Here is a 23,283-nt window from a genome sequence, read left to right as displayed (position 1 = left end):
GAAAACGAAAGTGTAAAGAGAAGGAAGAAAAGTCGTTGAAGAGAGGAAATGAAAAAGAAGAACGAGTGAAGGAAGGAGGAAGAGAAAGTGAAAAAGGAAGAGAGAGAACAAAAAGAAAAAAAAGGCGACAGAGAAGAAGGAAACGAAAGTAAAAAGAGAAAGAAGAAATGTTGAGAAGAACGAGTGAAGGAAGGAGGAAGAGAAAGTGAAAAAGGAGGAAAATTTGCTAAAGAGAGAAAACAAAAAATGAAAAATGAGTGACGGGAAGCGAAAACAGAGGTGTGAAAAAATGAAAAGTCACAGAGAGAAGAGAAAAAGAAAAGAAAAAGCGAGCATAGGGAAGTGGAAGAGGGGGCAAACAAATGGACGCAAAAGGGGAAAAAAATGCTTCAAAAAGAGAGAAAAGAGGAGAAAGGAGAGAAAAGAACAATAGCAAAGGTCACACGCAGTAGGAAAGAAAGAGGAGGAAAATAATACGAAGAAACGAAAGCGGAAAAGGAAGGAGGAAGAAGAGAAGGAAAGAGAACGACTGGAGAGGGAAAAAGAGAGGAAGGGGGAAGCGAAGAGAGAGGAGGAGAGGGAAAGTAAGATGGAGAAATATAGAGTAGAAGAAAGAGAAGAAACAAACAAGAGGGAAGAATGTGGGCAAACGGAAACCAAAGAAAAATAAAAGAGAAGTTGAAAAGAAGGAGCGAATTGATAAAAACAGAAAAAAAAGACAAATAAAAAGGGAAGAAAAAAATAGGAACAATTAATAAAAAAAAAAACAGAGAAAGAGCAATAAAGGAAGGAAAGGAAAGAAAAGCTGATGATGAAAGGATAAAAAGGTTACCAAAGAAAAAGAAAAGAGAAGTTGAAAAGAAGGAGCGAATTGATAAAAACAGAAAAAAAAGACAAGTAAAAATAAAATAAAATAAAATAAAAAGAAGGAACAATTAATGAAAAAAAAAACAGAGAAAGAGCAATAAAGAAGGAAAGGAAAGAAAAGCTAATGATTTGAGAAAGGATAAAAAGGTTACCAAAGAAAAAGGAAAGAGAAGTTGAAAAGAAGGAGCGAATTGATAGACAGAAAAAAAAGACAAGCAAAATGGGAAGAAAATAAAAAGAACGAACAATTAATTTAAAAAAAAACAGAGAGAGCGCAATAAAAGGAGGAGAGAAAAGATGATGACGAGATAAAGGATAAAAAAAAGTTACAAAAAAGTGAACTAGAAAAGAAATGTACTTACAGAATACTACTGAAGATGCTGAGAAAGAGAAGACGGAAAACAGAAGATAGAGGAAAGTAAGAGAGAGGAAAAGGATGGGAGGGAAAGAGAAGAAAAGAAGGAGTATAAGAGAACATTACAAAGGGCACGGCAGGAGTAAAAGAAAACGCAAAAGGGGGAAAATAAGATAAAACAAAGAGAGAAGCGTAAAAGGAGGGGAGAGAGCGATAGAGGAAGGAGAGAGGAGTTTGAGGAAGTATGAGAGGAGTAAAGGAAGGAGAAAGGAGTGAAAGGAGGTAAAAGAAGAGCAAAGAAAGGAGAGAGGAGTTTAAGGAGGTAATAGAAAGAGGAAGTACGTCATAGAGAAAGGAGAAAGGGGTGTAAGGAGGTAAGAGAAGGTTGGAGGAAGGAGAAGGGAGTGTCAGGAGGTAAAATAAGAGTAGAGGAAGGAAAAGGGAGTGAAAGGAGGCAAAATAAGAGTAGAGAAAGGAGACAGGAGTGTTTGTAGGAGGGTAAGGGCGCAAACCCACCGAGGCAACATTTTGGCAACGTGTTTCAACCAGCTCACCAGAAGGCAACATGCAGCACGCGACTTTGAGGCATGCAACAGCTGCCAACACGTTCCCGGTACAGTGTGTCGCGTGCTACAAAATTTTGCCTGTTGCTTATTGTTACCGACTTCCCACCATTTGCGGAAAGAACGCCATGTTGAAAAAAAAACAAGATGGATTGGTATGTAGGAAATAAACGAAGGAAATGAAAGGAAAAGTATAGGGGAATTAAGGACACCATGTTGAAAAAAAAGATGGACTCGTATGTAGAAAGTAAACGAGGGAAAAGGAAAGGAAAAGTAAGGGAATTGAGGACACCATGTTGAAAAAAAAAGATGGACTCGTATGTAGAAAGTAAACGAGGGAAAAGGAAAGGAAAAGTAAGGGAATTGAGGACACCATGTTGAAAGAAAAAAAGGATTGGTATGTAGGAAGTAAACGAGGGAGAGGAAAGGAAAACTAAGGGCGGATGGAAAACAATATGATGAAAACGAAGAGAGCATAGAGCTAAGAAGGAAAACAAATGAAAAACAACACTTCTCCTCCCGAAATTGACCTATCTTTCGGCCACTCCTCTAACTCTTTTTTGGAGCAGTGAGTATCGGGCTTTTTTTATCATTTGTTACCTTTTTTATGCCCTTGAACTGTAAAAAAAAAAATGGTTGAAGTGAGAGTCCGAGGAAGGAAGGAGGGAACGAAGAAAGGAAGGAAGGAACGATCGCTAAGTCAGGAGGTGTCAGGCTCAGGACGCGTGTGTCAGGACGGAAGAAAAATATATAAAGATGACCGATAAAAGAGGGAACGATACTGATACTGCTGGGAGGAACTACTGCAAGGGGGGACGGGAGCCGCGGGGTGTGTTGCAGGCCTGAAGCTTTTGCAGGATTGGGCGGAGGAAAGGCTGTGTTACTGATAGGTCTAGTCCTGAGAGAGAGAGAGAGAGAGAGAGAGAGAGAGAGAGAGAGAGAGAGAGAGAGAGAGAGAGAGAGAGAGAGAGAGAGAGAGAGAGAGAGAGAGAGAGAGAGAGAGAGAGAGAGAGAGAGAGAGAGAGAGAGAGAGAGAGAGAGAGAGAGAGAGACAGAGACAGACAGAGACAGACAGAGACAGACAGAGACAGAGACAGACAGAGACAGACAGGGACAGAGAGAGACAGGGACAGAGACAAACAGGGACAGAGACAAACAGGGACAGAGACAGACAGAGACAGAGACAGACAGAGACAGACAGACAGACAGACACAGACAGATAAGTAAACATCGCAGCCACGGAGAGAAGAGGAATAAAAGAACTAAGAGAGAATGAATAGACTTTTGATTCCACGAAGAACACACACACACACACACACACACACACACACACACACACACACGAACGGTACTTATAGCAGACGATACACAAACACATACAAAATACACACCAAAACAGAAAGACAGACTTCCAAACAAACAAGCAAACCCCACATACAAACACACATACAAATCAAACACAAACAAACACTCCTAGGGAACGGACAAGCATGCAGACAAACAGACACGACCAAACACGTTACACACACACACCTATACAGAGACACAGAGGGAGACGAGAGGCAAAGTCGAGCGTGGGAACAACAAACGGAGCGAATCAACTTCTCGCTCTAGGAATGAACGCTAATAGGATAAAAGGAAAAAAGATCGCACGCGGGAAAGAGGCGAGGAAAAATAAAAAGCGCTGAAAAAAAGGAAGGCAGAGAAATGAATGAAGATGGAGGGAATAGGAGAAAGGTACGGGACGAGGGAAAAGGACGGAGAAAAAGGAGCTGAAAAATAAGGAAGGTATAGAAATGACTGAAGATGGAGGGATGAAAAGGAAGGTACAATGACGAGGGAAAAGGATGGAAAAAAAGGAACTGGAAAATAAGGAAGACAGAGAAATGAAAGAAGATGGAGGGAATAAAAGGAAGGTACAATGACGAGGGAAAAGGATGGAAAAAAAGGAGCTGGAAAATAAGGAAGACAGAGAAATGAAAGGTAGAGGAAATAAGAGGAAGGTAGGAAAGAAATGCCGTAATGGTGGAAAAATACGTTCAAAAGGAAGAAAAGGCAAAGACCAAGCGAAAGGAAAAAGAAAGGAAAAAAGAACTGAAAGGGGAAAAAGAGAAAATATTACCAGGTGGAATGACGGGAGGGAGATAGGAGGAAAGGAGATGTTACAAGAGGGAAAAAGGAAGGAAAAAGAGAGAGAGAGAGAGAGAGAGAGAGAGAGAGAGAGAGAGAGAGAGAGAGAGAGAGAGAGAGAGAGAGAGAGAGAGAGAGAGAGAGAGAGAGATGTAAAAGTGATAAAAGAAAAACGATTACGAAGAAAGGATGAAGTTTAAATCATAATAACAAGAAAACGGAATCCTACTGAAGGTAATCTCAGAGCTAAAATTAAGTGAAAATAAGTGTGGTAGGCGGTGGCTGAGTGGTTAGCGTGCTGGGCTCACATTCACCACGCCATGGACAACGTCAGTTCGAATCCCCACGCTACCACCTGGGATTTTTCAGTCACCGCCAAGTGGCCTGAGACTACCCACATGCTGTCCTGAAGACCATCCATCAACCCGGACTCTAGAAGAAACCGTCCAGTGAATCAAGAATGAGTTCCAGGGGGCAGCATGAGCCAAGCATGACTGGCGCCACTATAAAAATTGCCTGCGCCATGACGGGCTTGGGACGACCATCTGGACCCTGAAGAAAGCCTACCGGCGCTATAGGCGGGGTTGTAAAAAAAAGTGAGAATGATGTTATTAGACAAGAAAACGACGCAGTTACAGAGAAAGGGGGATTAAGAGAGAACAAAGGGAGGTTGGATTGACTTTTGATCCTGCGAAGAAGAAAGACTCCCTGAGGACAACACCACAAAAATAGAATAACAAGGAAAATTAAAGTTATAACAAAACGTGTTATACCGAGAAGGACAAATTAAGAGAAGGAAGAAATAAGAGTAAGAGAAAAGAAAACAAGCAACGCCTCCACTAGAACAGGTCAATCGATTGGTACGGACTGAGCCGCGAGTGTTTAAATCGAGGTAATTCATATTGATACCATCGTGGTGCACTCAGTGTAATGAACGTGGGAACATGTTCAGGGGAGGAGCAGAGGACGGGGCGGAATAATGAGACCTGTACCAATCTATATTACAACATCCACTACTAATACCAATAACACTAATACAAATAATAACAACAAAAATTATATCAATAATAGTAATAATAATAATAATAATAATAATAATAATAATAATAATAATAATAATAATAATAATAATAATAATAATAATAATAATAATAATAATAATAATAATAATAATAATAATAATAATAATAATAATTTTCATGATGATGATGATGATGATATGATGATGATGATGACGACGAAGACGGCTATTAAATAATGATACACAATAATTATATTTATAATAACAAAAATACCGGATAGAATTAGCATTAATAATGATAGGAATATTAACAACAATAGATATAATAATTACTAATAAAGTAATTATAATAATCAATCAGCTTATTACCATCATTATTATTACTATTATTATAATTACTAAGATCATGGCAATTATCATTATTGTTTTATTATGAGTATTATTATTATTATTATTATTATTATTATTATTATTATTATTATTATTATTATTATTATTATTATTATTATTGTTATTATTATTATTATTATCATTAAAACAATAATAAAACTCATCAACCAGACAAGCACTTAACTCTAGGGATCTATTTATGTGTATTTCATTAGTAGTGAAACACAGCACAACACACACGCAGAGTTTAGAGCGGCTGTTTGGTGAGGGGAGGCAAGTACTCATTATATTATTATTGTTATTATCATTATTATTATTATTATTATTATTATTATTATTAGTAGTAGTAGTAGTAGTGTTATTATTATTATTATTATTATTATTATTATTATTATTATTATTATTATTATTATTATATCCATGAAGGTTCTGTTTGCCATAAGCTTCATTGATCATTTAATTTTGAGCAATATTTCAGTTCAACATATCTTTTTCAAACCTGTGGCATCAACTTGCGTCATGTCACATGTAATGAATCGTTACATTTTAAATGAAATGAAAGTTGATTCCACAATACTCACAAAAAAAAAATCAAATAAAAGCTTCGCATGAAATCAAGTACTCGTTTATAAGTTACGAGGAATCAAGTGGAACGAGGGAAAAAAAGCAAATAAAAGCCGTGAACACGAGCGCTGGGCGGAACCATAATAAGTCTCGAGTGACCAAAAAGCGACGAAGACAAATAAACTGGAAGCTGAAAATAATCCCAAAAAGACGAAAAACACAAAGACTGAAAGAAAGAAACCAAACCTCAGTCAAGCAAGTGATGTAATAAGATCAATTCAGGTCAAGGTATTAAAAACGTATTAAGTTGGGCGATGGTGTGAAAAAGAGATCAATAAAGTATGACGGGGGACTGATAATAGTAAAAAAAGTATTAAGTTGGGCGATGGTGTGAAAAAGAGATTAATAAAGTATGACGGGGGACTGATAATAGAATAGAAAAGATTTATGTTTGTGTTAAAGTATGATAAAAAAAAAGTAGGTAGTGTGAATAAGGAACAGAGGAAAGTTAAAGACTGTTATGCAGATTTATGCGATGAGAAGAGAAGTATAAGATTAATATGTGAAAAAAAAAAATTATCTGCATGTGTAAAAATATCATGACCCAAAAAGTTTATAATCGTGTGAAAACTTAACCATAATAAAATAAAAATAAAAATAAAATGTAGAATAGAATAAGAATAGAATAATAAAATAAGGGGAAAGGAAATAAAGGAAAAAATACAAGAAGAAAAAAACAAATATAACGAAATAAAAGACTAGAAGTATAATAAAATAAAACAGAATAGAAAAACAAAACAAGTAAATAATAGGATAACAAAATGACAAGAATAGCAAAATCAAATAAAGATAAACTACAAAATAACCAGCCTGACGGAAGGTTGACTTGTGGAGCGGCGGCGCAAGGGAAGAGCAGCGAGGAGCCGGTATCGAACACACGGTCAGCTGCTGCGTGAAACTCGGACGCGGTGACGCCAAGACCCCGCCAGTCAGTCAGCCACAGTGCAATCACTATACTGCACCCGTAAATAACTTGCCCCTCGTCCTGTCCGTCTATCTGTCAGTCAGCCGGTCTCTGTCTATATGCATATCGGTCACTTTCGGCCACCTCTTTGGATTCTTTTTGGGAGCAGCGAGTAGCGGGCTTTGTTTTTATTATTGTTTCCTTTTTTTGTGCCCTTAAGCTGTCTCCTTCGTTGTAAAAAAAAATGTGTGTCAGTCTGTCTCTCACCCTCTATCTGTCTATCATCTTCATACAGGAATTTCTACATAGCTCTACATACCAACTCTCTATGCATCTATCTACCTATCTATCTATTTATTTATCTATCTATCTGTCTACCTAAGTATCAATCTATCCATCTACCTATCTATCGATCTATCTTTCTCTACCTCCATCTTGCCTGGGACTGTGTAAATTTGTTTTGTGCTAATAATATAGTATAATAATATAATAGAACCGAATGGAAATTATGGTTAAGGGTGATGGAAACACTTTAGTGGCGGGAGGAAGAGGTTCTGAGTGTCGGCCGCATTGCAGAGGTGAGAAGTAAATGATTGTGGTGTTGGTAATGCTGCACAATCGACTGGATACATTCAGGGCACAGGTAACTTAATCCGTCCGCTGCGATTGGCACGGATTCGGCTTTCACTGGTAGCCTGGTCACATATAGTCCCAGGTCCTTCTCTGCCTCTGTGGTGGATAGTGGAGTGTTTCTCATGTGGTACTGGCATGCTGAATAAACTCTCCCATGGTGCAGGACTTTATATTTTTCCTCATTGAATTGTAGCAGCCACTTTTTGTTCCATTCCTGTAGCTTGGTGATGTCTTCTTGTAGGAAATCCGCGGTCAAGGGCTTAAAATGAGCTGTTCTGTAAAGGTTGTCTGGCCTTCTGTAGACTCATTTTCTTATTTTGTTCACTGACAACTTAGGACTGCCTTTGTCATGGAATAATCACAAGTCTGGGAAAAATAAGGTAGCAGGATAAAGAAGGGTAATGTGAGGGAGGAAGGAAGGGAGTGGAGGAGGACGCGGGTAGGGGAAGGAGGGGGATAGAGGAGGGAGGTCAAAACCTGTATCACAAGAGAGCTTTACTTCCTCACTGGCCACCTGCAGCACCCTAACACCAGGATTAAGCACCTAAGGAATTCGCGCTGCAAGGCCATTCTTACACGGAAGGAGAGGCAGAAAAACCTGTTGGTAGGAAAGCAGAGATTAGCAGAGAGGCAGACAGGAAAATATCAGGATAGACAGGCAGACAGCTATGAACCAATCTTGAAAACAGACGGATTAGCACACAAAATGACATACAAACTGAGTAAAATACGCAAAAAAAGAACAAAAACACAATGAAAGGTATAATATATGGGAAACACAGACCAGATGTAGACAGACAGATAGGCAGACAGAAAAACAGACGGACATACAATAAAATAGCCAGACAAAACGACACGCAGACAAACAAAGAGATAAATAAATAAACTCACACCCAGACGAGTAAATTTTCATGAAAACGGACTGGAAAACGAATCAACTAACATCCTCGAACAATTCAACGAAGTGAGAGAAGTTAACCGGCCGAAGAGCTATAGAGAAAACAACATGAACAAGACATACACCGTTCAAAAATATACTAACAAGAAAAATAAAAGTTAAGATAATCAAATAATGCACAAAAACACGAAGACACACAGACAGAGAGAAACAAAGACAGGAGAAACCACAAACACAGACACACATAGCCCCCAACACACAGACAACCCCACAGAGTCCACCCTACCCCTTCCCCAGACCCCCACGCACCACCACCACCCCCCTACACACAAACCAATGTCTCACTCTCACGGAAGACCCCAAGAAACCAAGCAAGGCAGGAGGACAGAGAGGCAGGAGGGCGACACAAACTTGACACCCTCCCTCTCACACCAAGTCGAAAGCAGATTTATGGGTCATCGCAACGCGCGGGCAAGAACATAAACCCCGGAAAATGCAACACTTCCCGCCAAATAAACGGGGAATTCCAAAGAACCCGTAAGTAACCGAGGCCGCCATATCCCTAAGAAGCCGTGAGTAAGCAAGTAAGGTCGTTCGTGTTCCCCTCCCTCCCTCCACACTTACGCATGCACTTAGGCAGTAAAGCAAGGAACAATACACCTCATGAGTTGGCCCCTGCATAAGATTATAACACATTACTCAGTTAAACTTAGAACATACAAACACGACAGCTACATGCACGCGGAAACAGACATACAGACACACTCACGCACTCAGAGACACACAGACTAAGACACAGACGCATACGGGAAAGACAGGAGATAAAAAAAAGAAGGGAAGGGAAAGAAAACGAATAAAGGGGAAGAGAAGAATGAAGAAAAAGGAAACCAAAGAGGAAAAAAGAAGGGAAACGAAAAGAAAAAGAAAGGTGGAAATAGGGAAAAAAATAAACGGGGATGCAAAGAGATGAAAGAACACACACACACACACACACACACACACACACACACACACACACACACACACACACACACACACACACACACACACACACGAATTATCAGTGAAGTAAATACCAAACGACATTACATACAGGCTAAATAATGGCTTTTCGATTTATTCTGAACATTAATTTCACAAAATAGTAAGAGGAGAAAGAGGGAGAGGAGAGAGGGACTAAGGGGGAAAGAGGGAAAAGAGAGAAAGAGAGAGGAAGATAGAAGAGGAAGAGAGAGTGAGGGGGGAGAAAGAGGGGAAAGAGAGAGGGAAGGAGGGAGAATGAGAGGAAGATAGAAGAGGAAGAGAGAGTGAGGGGGGAGAAAGAGGGGAAAGACAGAGGTGAGGGCGGAGAAAGAGAGGAATATAGAAGAGGAAGAGAGAGTGAGGGGGGAGAAAGAGGGGAAAGAGAGAGGGAAGGGGGGGAGAAAGAGAGGAAGATAGAAGAGGAAGAGAGAGTGAGGGGGGAGAAAGAGGGGAAAGAGAGAGGGAAGGGGGGAGAAAGAGAGGAAGATAGAAGAGGAAGAGAGAGTGAGGGGGGAGAAAGAGGGGGGAAGAGAGAGGGAGGGAGGGAGAAAAGTTGGGAAGAGTAAGGGGATAAGAGAGAGAGAGAGAGAGAGAGAGAGAGAGAGAGAGAGAGAGAGAGAGAGAGAGAGAGAGAGAGAGAGAGAGAGAGAGAGAGAGAGAGAGAGAGAGAGAGAGAGAGAGAGAGAGAGAGAGAGAGAGAGAGAGAGAGAGAGAGAGAGAGAGAGAGAGAGAGAGAGAGAAGGAAGGGAAAGGGGGAGAGAGGGACTGAGGGAGGTTGGGGAAGGCGCAGAGAAGGAGGGGGTCCAGGTCATACACACTCACAATAGTAGAGGTCACCGCCAGTCCATATCTGTAACTAGCTAGACATGTTAAGCCGATGTACAAGTTCCAGGAAGAGAGAGCTCGTGACGCCGCGGGTTGTCCGGTCAAAGATCAAGACGGAAGGTTACAGCGAGGTCAGCGGAGGCTCAGGACATCAAAGGGACACTAGCGTAATTGTGAGAGGGAGGAAAAGTCATACAGAAAAGTGTTAGCGCGAAAGAAAAGGGAGAGGATGGGAGAATGAGAAATGGAGATGAAAGAATGAAAGGGGAAAAAGAAAGAGAGGAAAAAGAGATACGAGAAAGGATAAGGGGGAAAGAAAAAGGGAGAGGAGGGAAAACAAGAAAAGAGTTAAGAGAGGAAGAGAAATATGAGAAACAACTCGCTTATTTTTTAAAGAAAGGAAATAATAGGCGAAATGGAGATGAAAGAATGAGATGGAAAAGAGAAAGAGAGGAAAAAGAGATACAAGAAAGGATAAGAGGGGGAAAGAAAAGGGAGAGGAGAGAAAAACAAGAAAAGTGTTAAGAGAGGAAGAAAAAGAAGGGAAACAACTCGCGTAATTTCTAATGAAAGGAAAATAGAGGCGAGGAGGGGAGAATGAGAAAAGGAGAGGTGAAAGAATGAGAGGAAAAGAACAGAAAAGAGAAAGAGACAAAGAACACACTCACCCACAGACACACAGAAAAAACACGAGAAAATAATTACAAAAACACACAAACACAAAGATACACAAGAAACAAACACAAACACAAACACAAAGATACACAAGAAACAAACACAAACACAAACAAAATTACACACTCACCCACAAACACATAAAACACAAAACATATACAAAAACACACAAACACAAAGAAACACAAGAATGAAACACAGACATAAAAATCACGCACACACACAAGAAAACAAATACAAGAAACACACAAACAAACAAATAGACGCGAGTAGCGGGCTTTTTTTATTGTTTCCTTATTTTGTGTGCCCTTGTGCTGTCTCCTTTGCTGTAAAAAAAATAGACACACACACACACACACACACACACACTCACACACACTCACACACAACCAACCAATCAGCTAACCAAGCAGAGACATAAGCTAAGCCATCTACCATATAACGAGGCATTACTAAGACTCCGCCCGCCGGCTTTCCTCGCCCACAAGTATCAGCGGTGCGTAGTGGAGGAGGAATGTAAAGAAAAACCGCCAAGCAAAGGACACCAATAAGGATAAAACAGCGGAAGGAGACGAGAAAAGCCGCGGCCCTTTTTAGTCAGTCCATCAGGCAGAGTGAAATGAGTTCGTGTGGAGGGCTTTGCTGTTTATATATTACTGGTTTTGTTGTTATTATTATTGTTGTTGTTTATACTTGTGTTATTAGTTTTGTTTATCTTTTGTTTATGCTTACCGTCAGTCTCTCGCTCTTTCTATTTTTATTATTATTATTTTTTATTTTTTTATTTGTAGTTTCCATCAGTTTCTCGCTCTTTCACTGTGTCTCTGTCTATCCCTTCTATCTCTCTCTCTCTCTCTCTCTCTCAACACCACAGGTCATTCTAAACAAGTAAGCATCTAGGCAGGCGAAGTGCACGGGCGAACAGGTGATAACTAAAATATCTACAATATCCAAATGTCTTCTGATTATTGTTTCTTTAAAACCAACACTGAAGGGCAACGATAATAGCCTCAACCCTTGCTGTTAGCGTAATCTGAAGCTAATATATTACCTTCCCCCTCCCCCCAACGCCACAGGACAGAGATATAAAAGAACACAACTCATAACGAAATCCCAGAGTTATGGACACCGTCATGGTACGAAAAATGACCAGCGAAAGCCACGCAAACGTAGTCACGCATGCCTGAGGGCTTCTGAGTCTGGCTGAAGGCCGGGCCGCTGGCAGGTGACTGGCACTCCAACTTAGCGCCAGACCCGACCATCTGCCTGGCTAGCGGGATGTCCGGCGGCCGCGGCGGGGAGGGGGCAGGGGTGTTGGAGGGGCGTGGGATGGGCGTGGAGGGGGCGTGGCAGCTCTGAGTTGTGAGGGCGAGCGGCCGCGGGGGAGTCGAGACCGTCAGCCGGGGGAGTAATTATAATCAGGGTGAGGATGAGTTTACCCGGAATGTTTAATGAGTTCAGAGAGAAGAGAGAGAGAGAGAGAGAGAGAGAGAGAGAGAGAGAGAGAGAGAGAGAGAGAGAGAGAGAGAGAGAGAGAGAGAGAGAGAGAGAGAGAGAGAGAGAGAGAGAGAGAGAGAGAGAGAGAGAGAGAGAGAGAGAGAGACAGAAAGACACAGACAGACAAACAGACAGACAGACAGGCGCACGCACACACGCACGCACGCATCAACCCCCACCCATCCCCACCCAACACACACACAGCAAAAAACTAGGTTACTCCATATACAAAATAAACCACAAGGAAACCAATGTATAAGCTTAATAACCAGATGGATCGTCACTCTGCCCACGAACCAATCAATGTTCCTCTTTTTCTTTCTAAACGTGTGAATTAATGATGTTGCTCTGTGTCCGAGAATGTAAACAAATCCATCCCGAGCTAACATCTTCGTTGCTTTGGGTGTAATTAATAGTATATACCCGAGTATGCATCTATTTTTTTATACAGCAGAGGAGTCAGTTCAAGGGCATAAAAAAAAGGTAACAAATGTGGAAAAAGAGCCCGCTACTCACTGCTCCTGTAAAGAATTAAAGGAGTGGCCGAAAGATAGGTCAATTTCGGGAGGAGAGGTGTCCTGATACCTATGGAAATTAACGTCCCTTTTCACCACTCTTGACTTTTCGCTTTGTGGGAGCAGCGATTAGCGGGCTTTTTTCCGCACTCTCTTTTTGTTGCCCTTGACCTGCTTTCTGTGCTGTAAAAGAAAAAAAAAGTACTAATTTGGGCGTCGTAAATTTGTATCAGAATATTCATAAAAAAAAGGGAAGATATATGTAAAAATAAAGATACGGTTTTTTTTACAACAAAGGAGACAGCTCAAGGGCACAAAAAAAGGAAACAATAATAAAAATAAAAAGCCCGCTACTCGCTGCTCCTACAAAAAAAAGAATCAAAAGAGGTGGCCGAAAGAAGGTCAATTTCGGGAGGAGAGGTGTCCTGATACCTGACTGAATGATATAGATAAGTTGACACAGACAGATATAGATAGATATGATAGAAAGATAAATAGATAGATATAGATGGGTAGATAGACTGAGATAGACGGACAATAGAGCAATATATCTTATCTAGCCGCATATTCCCCAAAAAATACTCAAATTACATATATACAAATCATGAAAGATACAAAAAACTGAAAAAATCATCCATGGCGTAAGTATCCCAGCACCAAAAGAACAAAAAAAAAACATAAAAATAACATTAATATCGTTTTGCAATGTCTTCTTTTTTTTTATTTCAGACTCTTCAGCTGACGAGGCCTCCCATGAGTAAAGCTGTAGTGCATTTTTTTCTGTAGTAACGATGAAAAGTACCGATTTATAAGTTCAACCTTTTTTAAGAATACTGAATGGTTTCCAAATTTTCCACGCGAGAACAAAACTGTACTGCGCTTTTGTTTCTCGTATGAAAGAAAAAAATAAACAAATAAAAGTAATCAGGAATATTTTTCAACAGTACTTCAATATCATTACTGCAATTTCTAGCCCGGTAGCAGCGAGGATCCTGTTTCTTAATGGTCCCTCTAAGCGAGAAAAATGAGAAAAAATCATCACTCACACAAACCATTTCATAACATATATCAAAGCATTTGTGATCATATTATGCATCATCTATTTTGGAGGGTTTATATCATGGCACAAATTTGCCCCGTCGCTGCTACACGGTAAAGCCACAAATCTGCCCCGTCGCTGCTACACGGTAAAGCCACAAATCTGCCCCGTCGCTGCTACACGGTAAAGCCACAAATCTGGCCCGTCGCTGCTACACGGTAAAGCCACAAATCTGCCCCGTCGCTGCTACACGGTAAAGCCACAAATCTGCCCCGTCGCTGCTACACGGTAAAGCCACAAATCTGCCCCGTCGCTGCTACACGGTAAAGCCACAAATCTGCCCCGTCGCTGCTACACGGTAAAGCCACAAATCTGCCCCGTCGCTGCTACACGGTAAAGCCACAAATCTGCCCCGTCGCTGCTACACGGTAAAGCCACAAATCTGCCCCGTCGCTGCTACACGGTAAAGCCACAAATCTGCCCCGTCGCTGCTACACGGTAAAGCCACAAATCTGCCCCGTCGCTGCTACACGGTAAAGCCACAAATCTGCCCCGTCGCTGCTACACGGTAAAGCCACAAATCTGCCCCGTCGCTGCTACCGGGCTAGACAAGTTTGGTTCTCTCGCAATCGATGCTTCACTGCCTCTCCGCTCCTCGCATTATCGATAGGTTTAGTATAATATAGCTATCATGTCTTCATCCCGTCATCACAGTTTCCATAAGAGTTGTGAATAGTCCTGGAGAACATTATTTTGCCATATCAGAATTTATAAGTTTGATTTGAAAAGCCTCAGCCATTCTTAAACGTAACCAGGCATTAGAACAACGCAAAAGAGGACAAAAATGGGATATGGTGATAATAAATGTCGATGCTGTTGAACTAAGGAAAGTTTATCATCCGCTTTGAACGACGTTAGATGGCGGGAAGGCGCGCACCAACGCCTGAGATGCTAAGTTATTTCGAGCTTCATTTTTTTTTCAGGCTGGATCTTTCTCTTCGCTTTTGGTAGCAGTACATTTGCGTTTTTTCCGTTTATTTTTTCCCCTGCCGTGAAAAAGAAAAAAATATTTCTCCAATCCCTGCCCGAGCTCAGAGTACGCAGTGCATGGTCAATGATTTAATGACAGAGTTTAAAAGGATGACTTTTGAGGGCCACTGAAGGTTGTTGTTGAGGGTTACTCCTAAAGTCTTCAACAAATAAATCTCTTCGTACCTTGTGGCCGTGCTGCAACCACATCACTGAATGACACTCAAGGCCGATGATGATCCTTCCTTCTACAGCTTGACAGCATCGACATCGTTATATTATCATATGGGATTTTCTGCCTCCTGTGCGTTATTCTAATATCTATTTACGTTAACGAATACCTGAGACTCATGAAATCATAGACTTGAAAAGGGTGACTGTTGAGGGCCGATGAAAGTTGTTGGTATTGATGGTTATTGCTAAAGGCTTCGACAAGTGAATCTCCTTTCCGTAACCTGTCACCGCGCTACAACTTAATCACGACACGTGCGTAACGCTCAAAGCGGATGAAAAACCTTCAACACCATCGACATTTAATATTATCATATCGCATTTTTGTCCTTTTATGGGGTGTTCTTATGTCTGGATACGTTTAAGAATGGGTGCGGCTTTTCAAATCATACTTATAAATTCTGACAAGGCAAAATAAATACTCTCTAATGCTTTGTCCTCATGATTCTTACTGAAACTGATAGGTAACGCTTTGAGTTCACGAGGGCCCGGCCATACACACACAGCTATCCGCGTTGTTGCTCAGAGATGATCCTGAACGCCAAACAAAACGGACAATTAACATCCTCTCCGCGCTTTGTTTACACTGACGCTTGCTGCTGCTGGTGCCGACGGCCGCGCTCTATTCCCTGAAACCCTCCGCGTGATTCCATTTCATCCACCGATAGATTTGCTTTTATTCTGCTGCGTTTGGTTCGGGGCAAGATCACGGTTGCCAGATTATCGTACTCGGAGAATCACATTTACCAGCTTCTCCCCCATAAACATCACCAGGAAATAGGAATAATAAACCATTTTAACAATAAATACAAATAAATCTCGTTATTGTGCCCCAGGAAATAGTTTTTGTGATGGAAATCGGGAAATATGAGAAACTAAGTACGATAATCTAGATACAGTGGGCAAGATGCGCTTCGGCCGCTCGGTTGCTTGTTTGCCCGTTTGGACCTCGGGGGCTTAAGACCAATTAAAACGACAACTTCAAACACCTCCGCTAACTAGTACGCGCAGGTGATCCACTCTGGTCTTACTGATTGTTCTTTTCAGTGGGTGAGGGAGAATCATCCGCGCGAGAGCACCTTCCCCCCCCACCGACCCGCCTCTCCCGCACCACCACACACAAACACACTCACGCCACCTGTACTTGGGTGTGTAGCTTCCTATGTTACACTCAGCACTGGCTCAAACTTTTAAAACATGAACGTGCATTTCAGTTTGCGTTAGTTTTTGATGTTGAAATGCACAAGGCTTCCACGTGGATTTTTTTTCTGCCACTGTTTCATGCCGTCTCATTTTGTTTACATGATTTATTTTAACTATTGTAATTACACAGCTGATCCTACGGTTTGAGGGAAGATTATGCGTCGAGGCCCAACCCAATTCATTTCTTTACGCCGGGTCGTCGCCTGATCCGCCTCTAATTCCGCCATTAAGTGAGTATTTGCATATTCATAAAAATTTCTCGAACCGAACCCAGTCAGAAATCATCAGTGGCGGCGCATTGTTAGTGGAGCAGCCTTCATTGTTGACGAGGCCAGTTTTAGGCTTCCTGCCAATTATTGATGAGAAAACTGCTTAAAGGGGCTGATTTTCCGTGGATCTTCAGACAAACCACGATTTCCGCTAGCGTGGTTCTCATTTGTTTCTTGTTATTGCTGATGATGATGATGGTGAGTAATACCGTCGTCCTTCGGGGAAATCTACCGTAGCTTTGGAAGATCGTGGACACGTCAGAAAACCACGGAAATATGAGAACCACGCCAGCGGAAATCGTGGTTTGACTGAAGATCCACGGAAAATTTGCCCAGTGTAATAGCCCCTTAACGTGCCTTCTCATAACAGGGTGGAGGGAAAAACTGATACAGCAGCCTTCCTAAACACTGGCACAACACTGAACCGCGTCTTGGTGCATCACGGAGGCGTGGAATACCCTTACCACAAACAATAGACACCCAAGTTTAATCACCATGCTGTATTGAAGGAGTGAAGGGGAGTTCTCCTCGCCCTTCTGAACGGAGTGAGGACGACCTCGTTGACTGTGCAAGCATTGGCGATTACCATAAAGTGATGAAGGGCAGACTCTTCAACCCTTCTCGACTATTTCCAAAGGTCGAAGAGTGGATCAGTCGGGTTCTAGTGAGTGTTGTTTTAGGTTGATGGTACAGAAGAAGGGCCAGACATCAGTAGGGTCATAAAACTACCCCTAAAAATTCGCAAAACTCCTACGAAAGCCTTGTCAATTATTAGGTGTGCTTGGGTGCCGAGATGTTTAAGAATTTGTTCTTTATTCTGCTAGTGCTGGTAAGTTCTTCTCCCTCCTTCAAATACTGTTATCTGCTCGAGCACTTAACAGACTCAATGGTTTGCAGGGTGTAATGTCAGGAAGCATTTTTTATCTGTGCATCAGGAAGGGAGAGCAATATTTTCCACTATTTCCAAGTACAAAATGAGCAGAGATTTTACATTTACATTTAATGACACACCTTTCTCCGTTTTAAGCCTTCGATTTATACGTCATATTGTATACGTCTAACACACGAAGAAGCATGTCAGGAGGGAAGGGCAGTGTTTTTCGCAGTATTTTAAGCGATGGCCCCGAGCAGGGCACCGATGAAGACATTTTACATTTACATTCAGTGAAATACACTTCTCGCTGTGAAGCCTTCAACTTTAATCTAAATCTATACTTCGAACAAGTTAAGGAAGTAAAGAAATCCAGAGAACCTTCCATTTCATTAACTATCTGTCTGCTCAGTGTCACTCACAGGCAAAGTACAATCCAGCTGAGTAATTCCTGAAAGGCTGGCACGATTCGACCAAAGGAAATGGCAAAGATGAAAAATGCAAAAAACTTCCCAATTCCGGAACTGACTTTATCGCGTGTCACTCAAAAGCAAATTACAAATCAATTAAGTAGTCCCCGAAAGACCGACACCGCTGTGGAGTAAACGCTGATTTGCTCTGAGGAAAAATGCCGAATTCACGAATGACGAGCAGGTTGGGTACGAGTCAGCGATGCCAGATTGTCGTACTCGGAGCGTCATATTTACCGGTTTCTGCCCCCATAACTATTGCCAAGAAACAGAAACAATTGACCATTTTGACGTTGACTATGTAACAAGCCAGTTATTGTGGTGGAGGGGACAGTTTTGGGGTTGGAAATCAGCAAACATAAAAGGTAGAGTACGATAATATGGCACCGCTGAGTACGACCACAGAGTTATATACAGTTTCAAATTCAGCACATTTTTCCGATTCAGACGGTATATGACATGTACCAATGTAACAATAATCAGGGGGTAAAAAGTGGACAAGAAAATAACAAGTCTATTTGACGGAGGATCGCCGAGACGCTGCTAACTTGATAACAGCACTAGCAGACATAACTATGTGATAATAACTTCCTCTCTCAAAATCCAGGCTCTGGGAACCCTCTATGTATATAACTCTGTGGGTACGACTGAGGCTCAGGTCACGCAGCGTCCCTCCAACCGAACCCAACGCGGACTTCGATGCGGCTTCCTCAGCGCAACGCCGTCAATACGTAAGTTACTTCAACCGTGTAGCAGCGACGGGCCATATTTGTGGCTTTACCGTGTAGCAGCGACGGGCCAAATTTGTGGCTTTACCGTGTAGCAGCGACGGGCCAAATTTGTGGCTTTACCGTGTAGCAGCGACGGGCCAAATTTGTGGCTTTACCGTGTAGCAGCGACGGGCCAAATTTGTGGCTTTACCGTCTAGCAGCGACGAGCTAAATTTGTGGCTTTACCATGTAGCAGCGACGGGCCAAATTTGTGGCTTTACCGTGTAGCAGCGACGGGCCAAATTTGTGGCTTTACCGTGTAGCAGCGACGGGCCAAATTTGTGCCATGATTTAAACCCCAAAAAATAAATGATACATAAACTGATCACAAATGCTTTGATATATATTATGAAATGGTTTGTGTAAGTGATGATTTTTTTCTCATTTTTCTCGCTTAGAGGGACCATTAAGAAACATGATCCCCGCAGCTACCGGGTCAAACAAAAAATGAATTAATGGATAACTAGAGAGTAGCATGGGGAAAAATAAACGTAGGAAATACTATGAGAAAAATAACCGCAAGAAATAAGATAATACTCTCGGTAAATACACTGAGAGATAATACTATGTGGAAACGTTTGGCAAAAAAAAGGACAGTGCTTAGAAAAGTTAAAAATCAAGCGAGATAAAACGGCTGAAGCGATTTTAAACCCATAAATAATACACACACACACACAAACACACACACACACACACACACACACACACACACACACAATCAAATAAAAAAACACAGAAACAAACAAAAAAGCACAAAAAAACAAAGACACACAAAACACACACACACACACAAACAAAGATACACTCACACACACATACAAACACACACACACACACACACACACACACACACACACACACACACACACACACACACACACGAACAAACAAATAAACAGGTGTCGCCACGTAACACCTGCCATCGGTTATCCAAGGGTCGCGTTACGAACAAACATAAACAAAGGAGTAAGCAAATATCAACGTAAATGATGTGAACGAAAACATAAATTGATGTCATCCGTTATTAATGCCTGCCTGCCCCCCCCCCCCCCCTCCCCCCTCCCTCCCTCCCCACACACACACTTTTTTTATTTCTCTGCCGTAAAGATAAAGATAACCTGCACCAATCAATGTTCAGCTGGTGAGTTTTTAGCCAATTAAGATTATCAAAAGCATAATCGGCCATGACAAAGACTATCAAGAATATCGTACGAAGTAAACAATCAGGAAGGCAGGCCGATGTGCAGAGGTACGATATTTTATGGTAAAGCTCTAGAGGAGGAGGAGAAGGAGCAGGAGGAAGAGGAAGAGTAGGAGGAAGAGGAGGAGGAGGAAGAATAGGAGGAAGAGGAGGAGGAAGAGTAGGAGGAAGAATAGGAGGAAGAGGAGGAGGAAGAAGAGGAGGAAGAGGAGGAGGAAGAGCAGGAGGAAGAGGAGGAGGAAGAGGAGGAGGAAGAGTAGGAGGAAGAGGAGGAGGAAGAGGAGGAGGAAGAGTAGGAGGAAGAGTAGGAGGAAGAGGAGGAGGAAGAGGAGGAGGAAGAGGAGGAGGAAGAGGAGGAGGAAGAGGAGGAGGAGGAGGAGGAGGAGGAGGAAGAGGAGGAAGAGGAGGAAGAGGAGGAGGAGCAGGAGGAAGGAAGAGTAGGAGGAAGAGGAGGAGGAAGAGTAGGAGGAAAAGGAGAAGGAAGAGTAGGAGGAGGAGGAGGAGGAGGAAGAGGAGGAGGAAGAGTAGGAGGAAGAGGAGGAAGAAGAGGAGGAAGAGGAGGAAGAATAGGAGGAAGAGGAAACATGGAAACATGGACTAGCAGGCAGCAGAAAGCCTGTTGGCTCATTACTAGGCTGCCTGCGTTCAGTGATTCAATCAATCCGTTTGCCATGCTTGCAGGAATAGCACCTGTGTTTTTAACTCTTGGGAACATTACAACTTCTTTCAGCAAAGTGGCGATCAATGCGTTTCTTGAAGGAGTTATCAAAATGAGCGACATCACGTTAACATAAAAGCGCTGGTTCCTGACAAACAACTGAAGGGACATCCGTAACCTAACCTGACCCATCCAAAGCAGAAAGTAGTCCAATTTAACCTAACTTAATCCTAACCCAATCTAAGGGAAATTATTGAAGGGGTATCCGTAACCTAACCTAACCTAACTTAACCTAATCCTAATCCAATCTAAGGGAGATTATTGAAGGGCCAAACACGACCTAACTCAACCTAACCAAACCAGACCGTAACCCAACCAAGTCTAAATGAATCTTAACCTAATAAAAAAAAAATTCAAACGCTGCATGCTGAAAGATAGTTGTAAGGAAAGGTAATAGGCAAGCACACAGATAATATTAATGTTTAGAAACTTAATACTCAAAGGCAGTCAAACATTAGCCGGTAAAAATGACCACGACGACAAAAGAGACACTTCGATACACACACAAAAAGGGGAACAAAGCCTGGCGTGGGCTGTCCAGGTGTCATCGACGGTCACCAGCTAAGCCTCGCGTGACCCCCACCTGTTGCCAGTCGTCGGCCAAATCATCCATCCCCTTTCCTACCTTCCCATTCCCTCCCCTTACACTGACCCCAGACTCCCACTCTTCCACCAGCCTCCCTCCCACCGACTCCCCTTTCCTTCTTTCCTCCCCTTTCTCTCCCCTCCCCTGTTGTCAGTCGTCAGCCAAATCATCCATCCCCTTTCCTACCTTCCCATTCCCTCCCCTTACACTGACCCCAGACTCCCACTCTTCCACCAGCACCCCTCCCACCGACTCCCCTTTCCTTCCTTCCTTCCCTTTCTCTCCCCTCCAACTCTTCCCTCTTCCACCAGCACCCCTCCCACTGACTCCCGTTTCCTTCTTTCCTTCCCTTTCTCTCCCCTCCAACTCTTCCCTCTTCCACCAGCACCCCTGGACTGTTTCCTTTTTTTCTCCTTCTTCCCTCCCTCCAACTCTTCCCTCTTCCACCAGCATCCCACCCTCCGACTCCCCTTTACTTCCTACCCTTATCGAATCCAGCCACCACCTTCACCCCTTCTACTATCTATGTCCTCCTCTCCCTCCCCTTTTCCATCAATTTATTCCCTCCCCTTCCCTGTCTTTCCCTTCACTTGCGGACTCAAGTAACCCCATCCCTTGCCTCTCCCCTCGACACATCCATACAAACTAGCCACCTTCTCTCCCTATCAGCCCCGTCCCCTTCCCCTTCCACCGACTTACTCTCCCCTTCCAAGTCTTTCCCCACACCTACGGGCCCCAGCCACCCCTTCCCCTGCCTTTCCCCTTCCCACACCCCTTACAAGCTTGCCCCCTTCCCATCTTATCAGCGACCCACTTCCCCTTCCATCGATTCCGCTTCCTCCCCTTCTCGATCTTTCCCTTCACCTACGAACCCCAAACTCCCCTTCCCTTGCCTCCAGACCCACCGATACAAGTAATCATCATTCCCTCCCCATCAGCCACCCATGCCCCCATCCCCCCATCCCTTCCACTCGAACCCTTACCCATCGCCCCATGCCCCGTCCGCCCCGCCACGGCCCGGACCCACGACCCGCGCCACCAGCACGTAAAACAGACGTAAACCACGACAAGCCACAACGTAATGGCCAATGAACGGGGAGCAAATGGCGCAGAATATGATTAAGTGCATCCATTGTGTTGTATAACGTATAGAACCCCCGCTAACCCCCCCCCCTGCTAACACTCACCAGTTCCCAACCACCACCACCAACAACCAACCCTTTCCTCTCCTCTCCTCTCGCCAGCACCCGCCAGCCTACCGTCCCTGCATCCTCAGTACCTCAATACCAGCTCTTGCTTCCCTAAACGCCCAGCCAAACTGCTCTTGTTCCACCCCACACCCCTCAAGAAGTCACCTATCCCCTCCTGCCCCCTTCATACCACAGCCTACAAGCTCACCCCTGCTTCCCCAAACACCTCTTCCCGCCTTAGGCACTCCCCAACGCACACCAGGAGCTCTTACACCCTTCCCCCTACAACCCCAGCACCCCAAACTCCTACACCTGAACTGCGCTTGCCCTCAACACCTCAGCCCCCGGCCACTTTGACCCCTAACAGTTACTACCCCTCTCCTATTTCCCACCCATACCCCATATCTCCTCCTGCCTCCGTCACACCCCATTAACACCCCTGCCCATATCAACACCCACTAAAATTCACTCCCCACTCTCTCCTTAACTCCTTGACTACGGATTTCCTACAGTCAGACCTCACCAAGCAACAGAAATGGAACAAAAAGTGGCTGCTACAATTCAATGAAGAGAAATGTAAAGTCCTGCACCTTGGGAGGGAGTATCCAGCACACCAATACCACATGGGAAACACTCCACTATCCACCACAGAGGCAGAGAAAGACATGGAGTATAGTTACCAGGCTACCAGTGAAAACCAAATCCGTGCCAATCGCAGCGAACGGCTTAAAACACCTACCAGCTTTCCCCTTCTCCCCAGTTACCAAACACCCATACCCTGTACCC

General features: G+C 43.1%; 1 protein-coding gene across 1 annotated transcript in view; it reads left to right on the top strand.

Moving 5' to 3' along the window:
• The window catches only part of LOC126986548 (uncharacterized), a 25,994-nt gene extending 3,063 nt beyond the window's left edge, over positions 1–22,931 (top strand). Inside the window, exon 2 of the mRNA XM_050842816.1 lies at positions 22,693–22,931. Within this exon, the coding sequence (XP_050698773.1) occupies positions 22,693–22,931 (239 nt within the window). The remainder of the gene's footprint in view (positions 1–22,692) is intronic.
• Positions 22,932–23,283: the final 352 nt, after the last annotated feature.

Source organism: Eriocheir sinensis, chromosome 62 (assembly GCF_024679095.1).
Source record: "Eriocheir sinensis breed Jianghai 21 chromosome 62, ASM2467909v1, whole genome shotgun sequence".
NCBI lineage: Eukaryota > Metazoa > Arthropoda > Malacostraca > Decapoda > Varunidae > Eriocheir > Eriocheir sinensis.
Note: the sequence above shows the minus strand (reverse complement) of the source record. Positions and strands in the feature narration are given on the sequence as shown.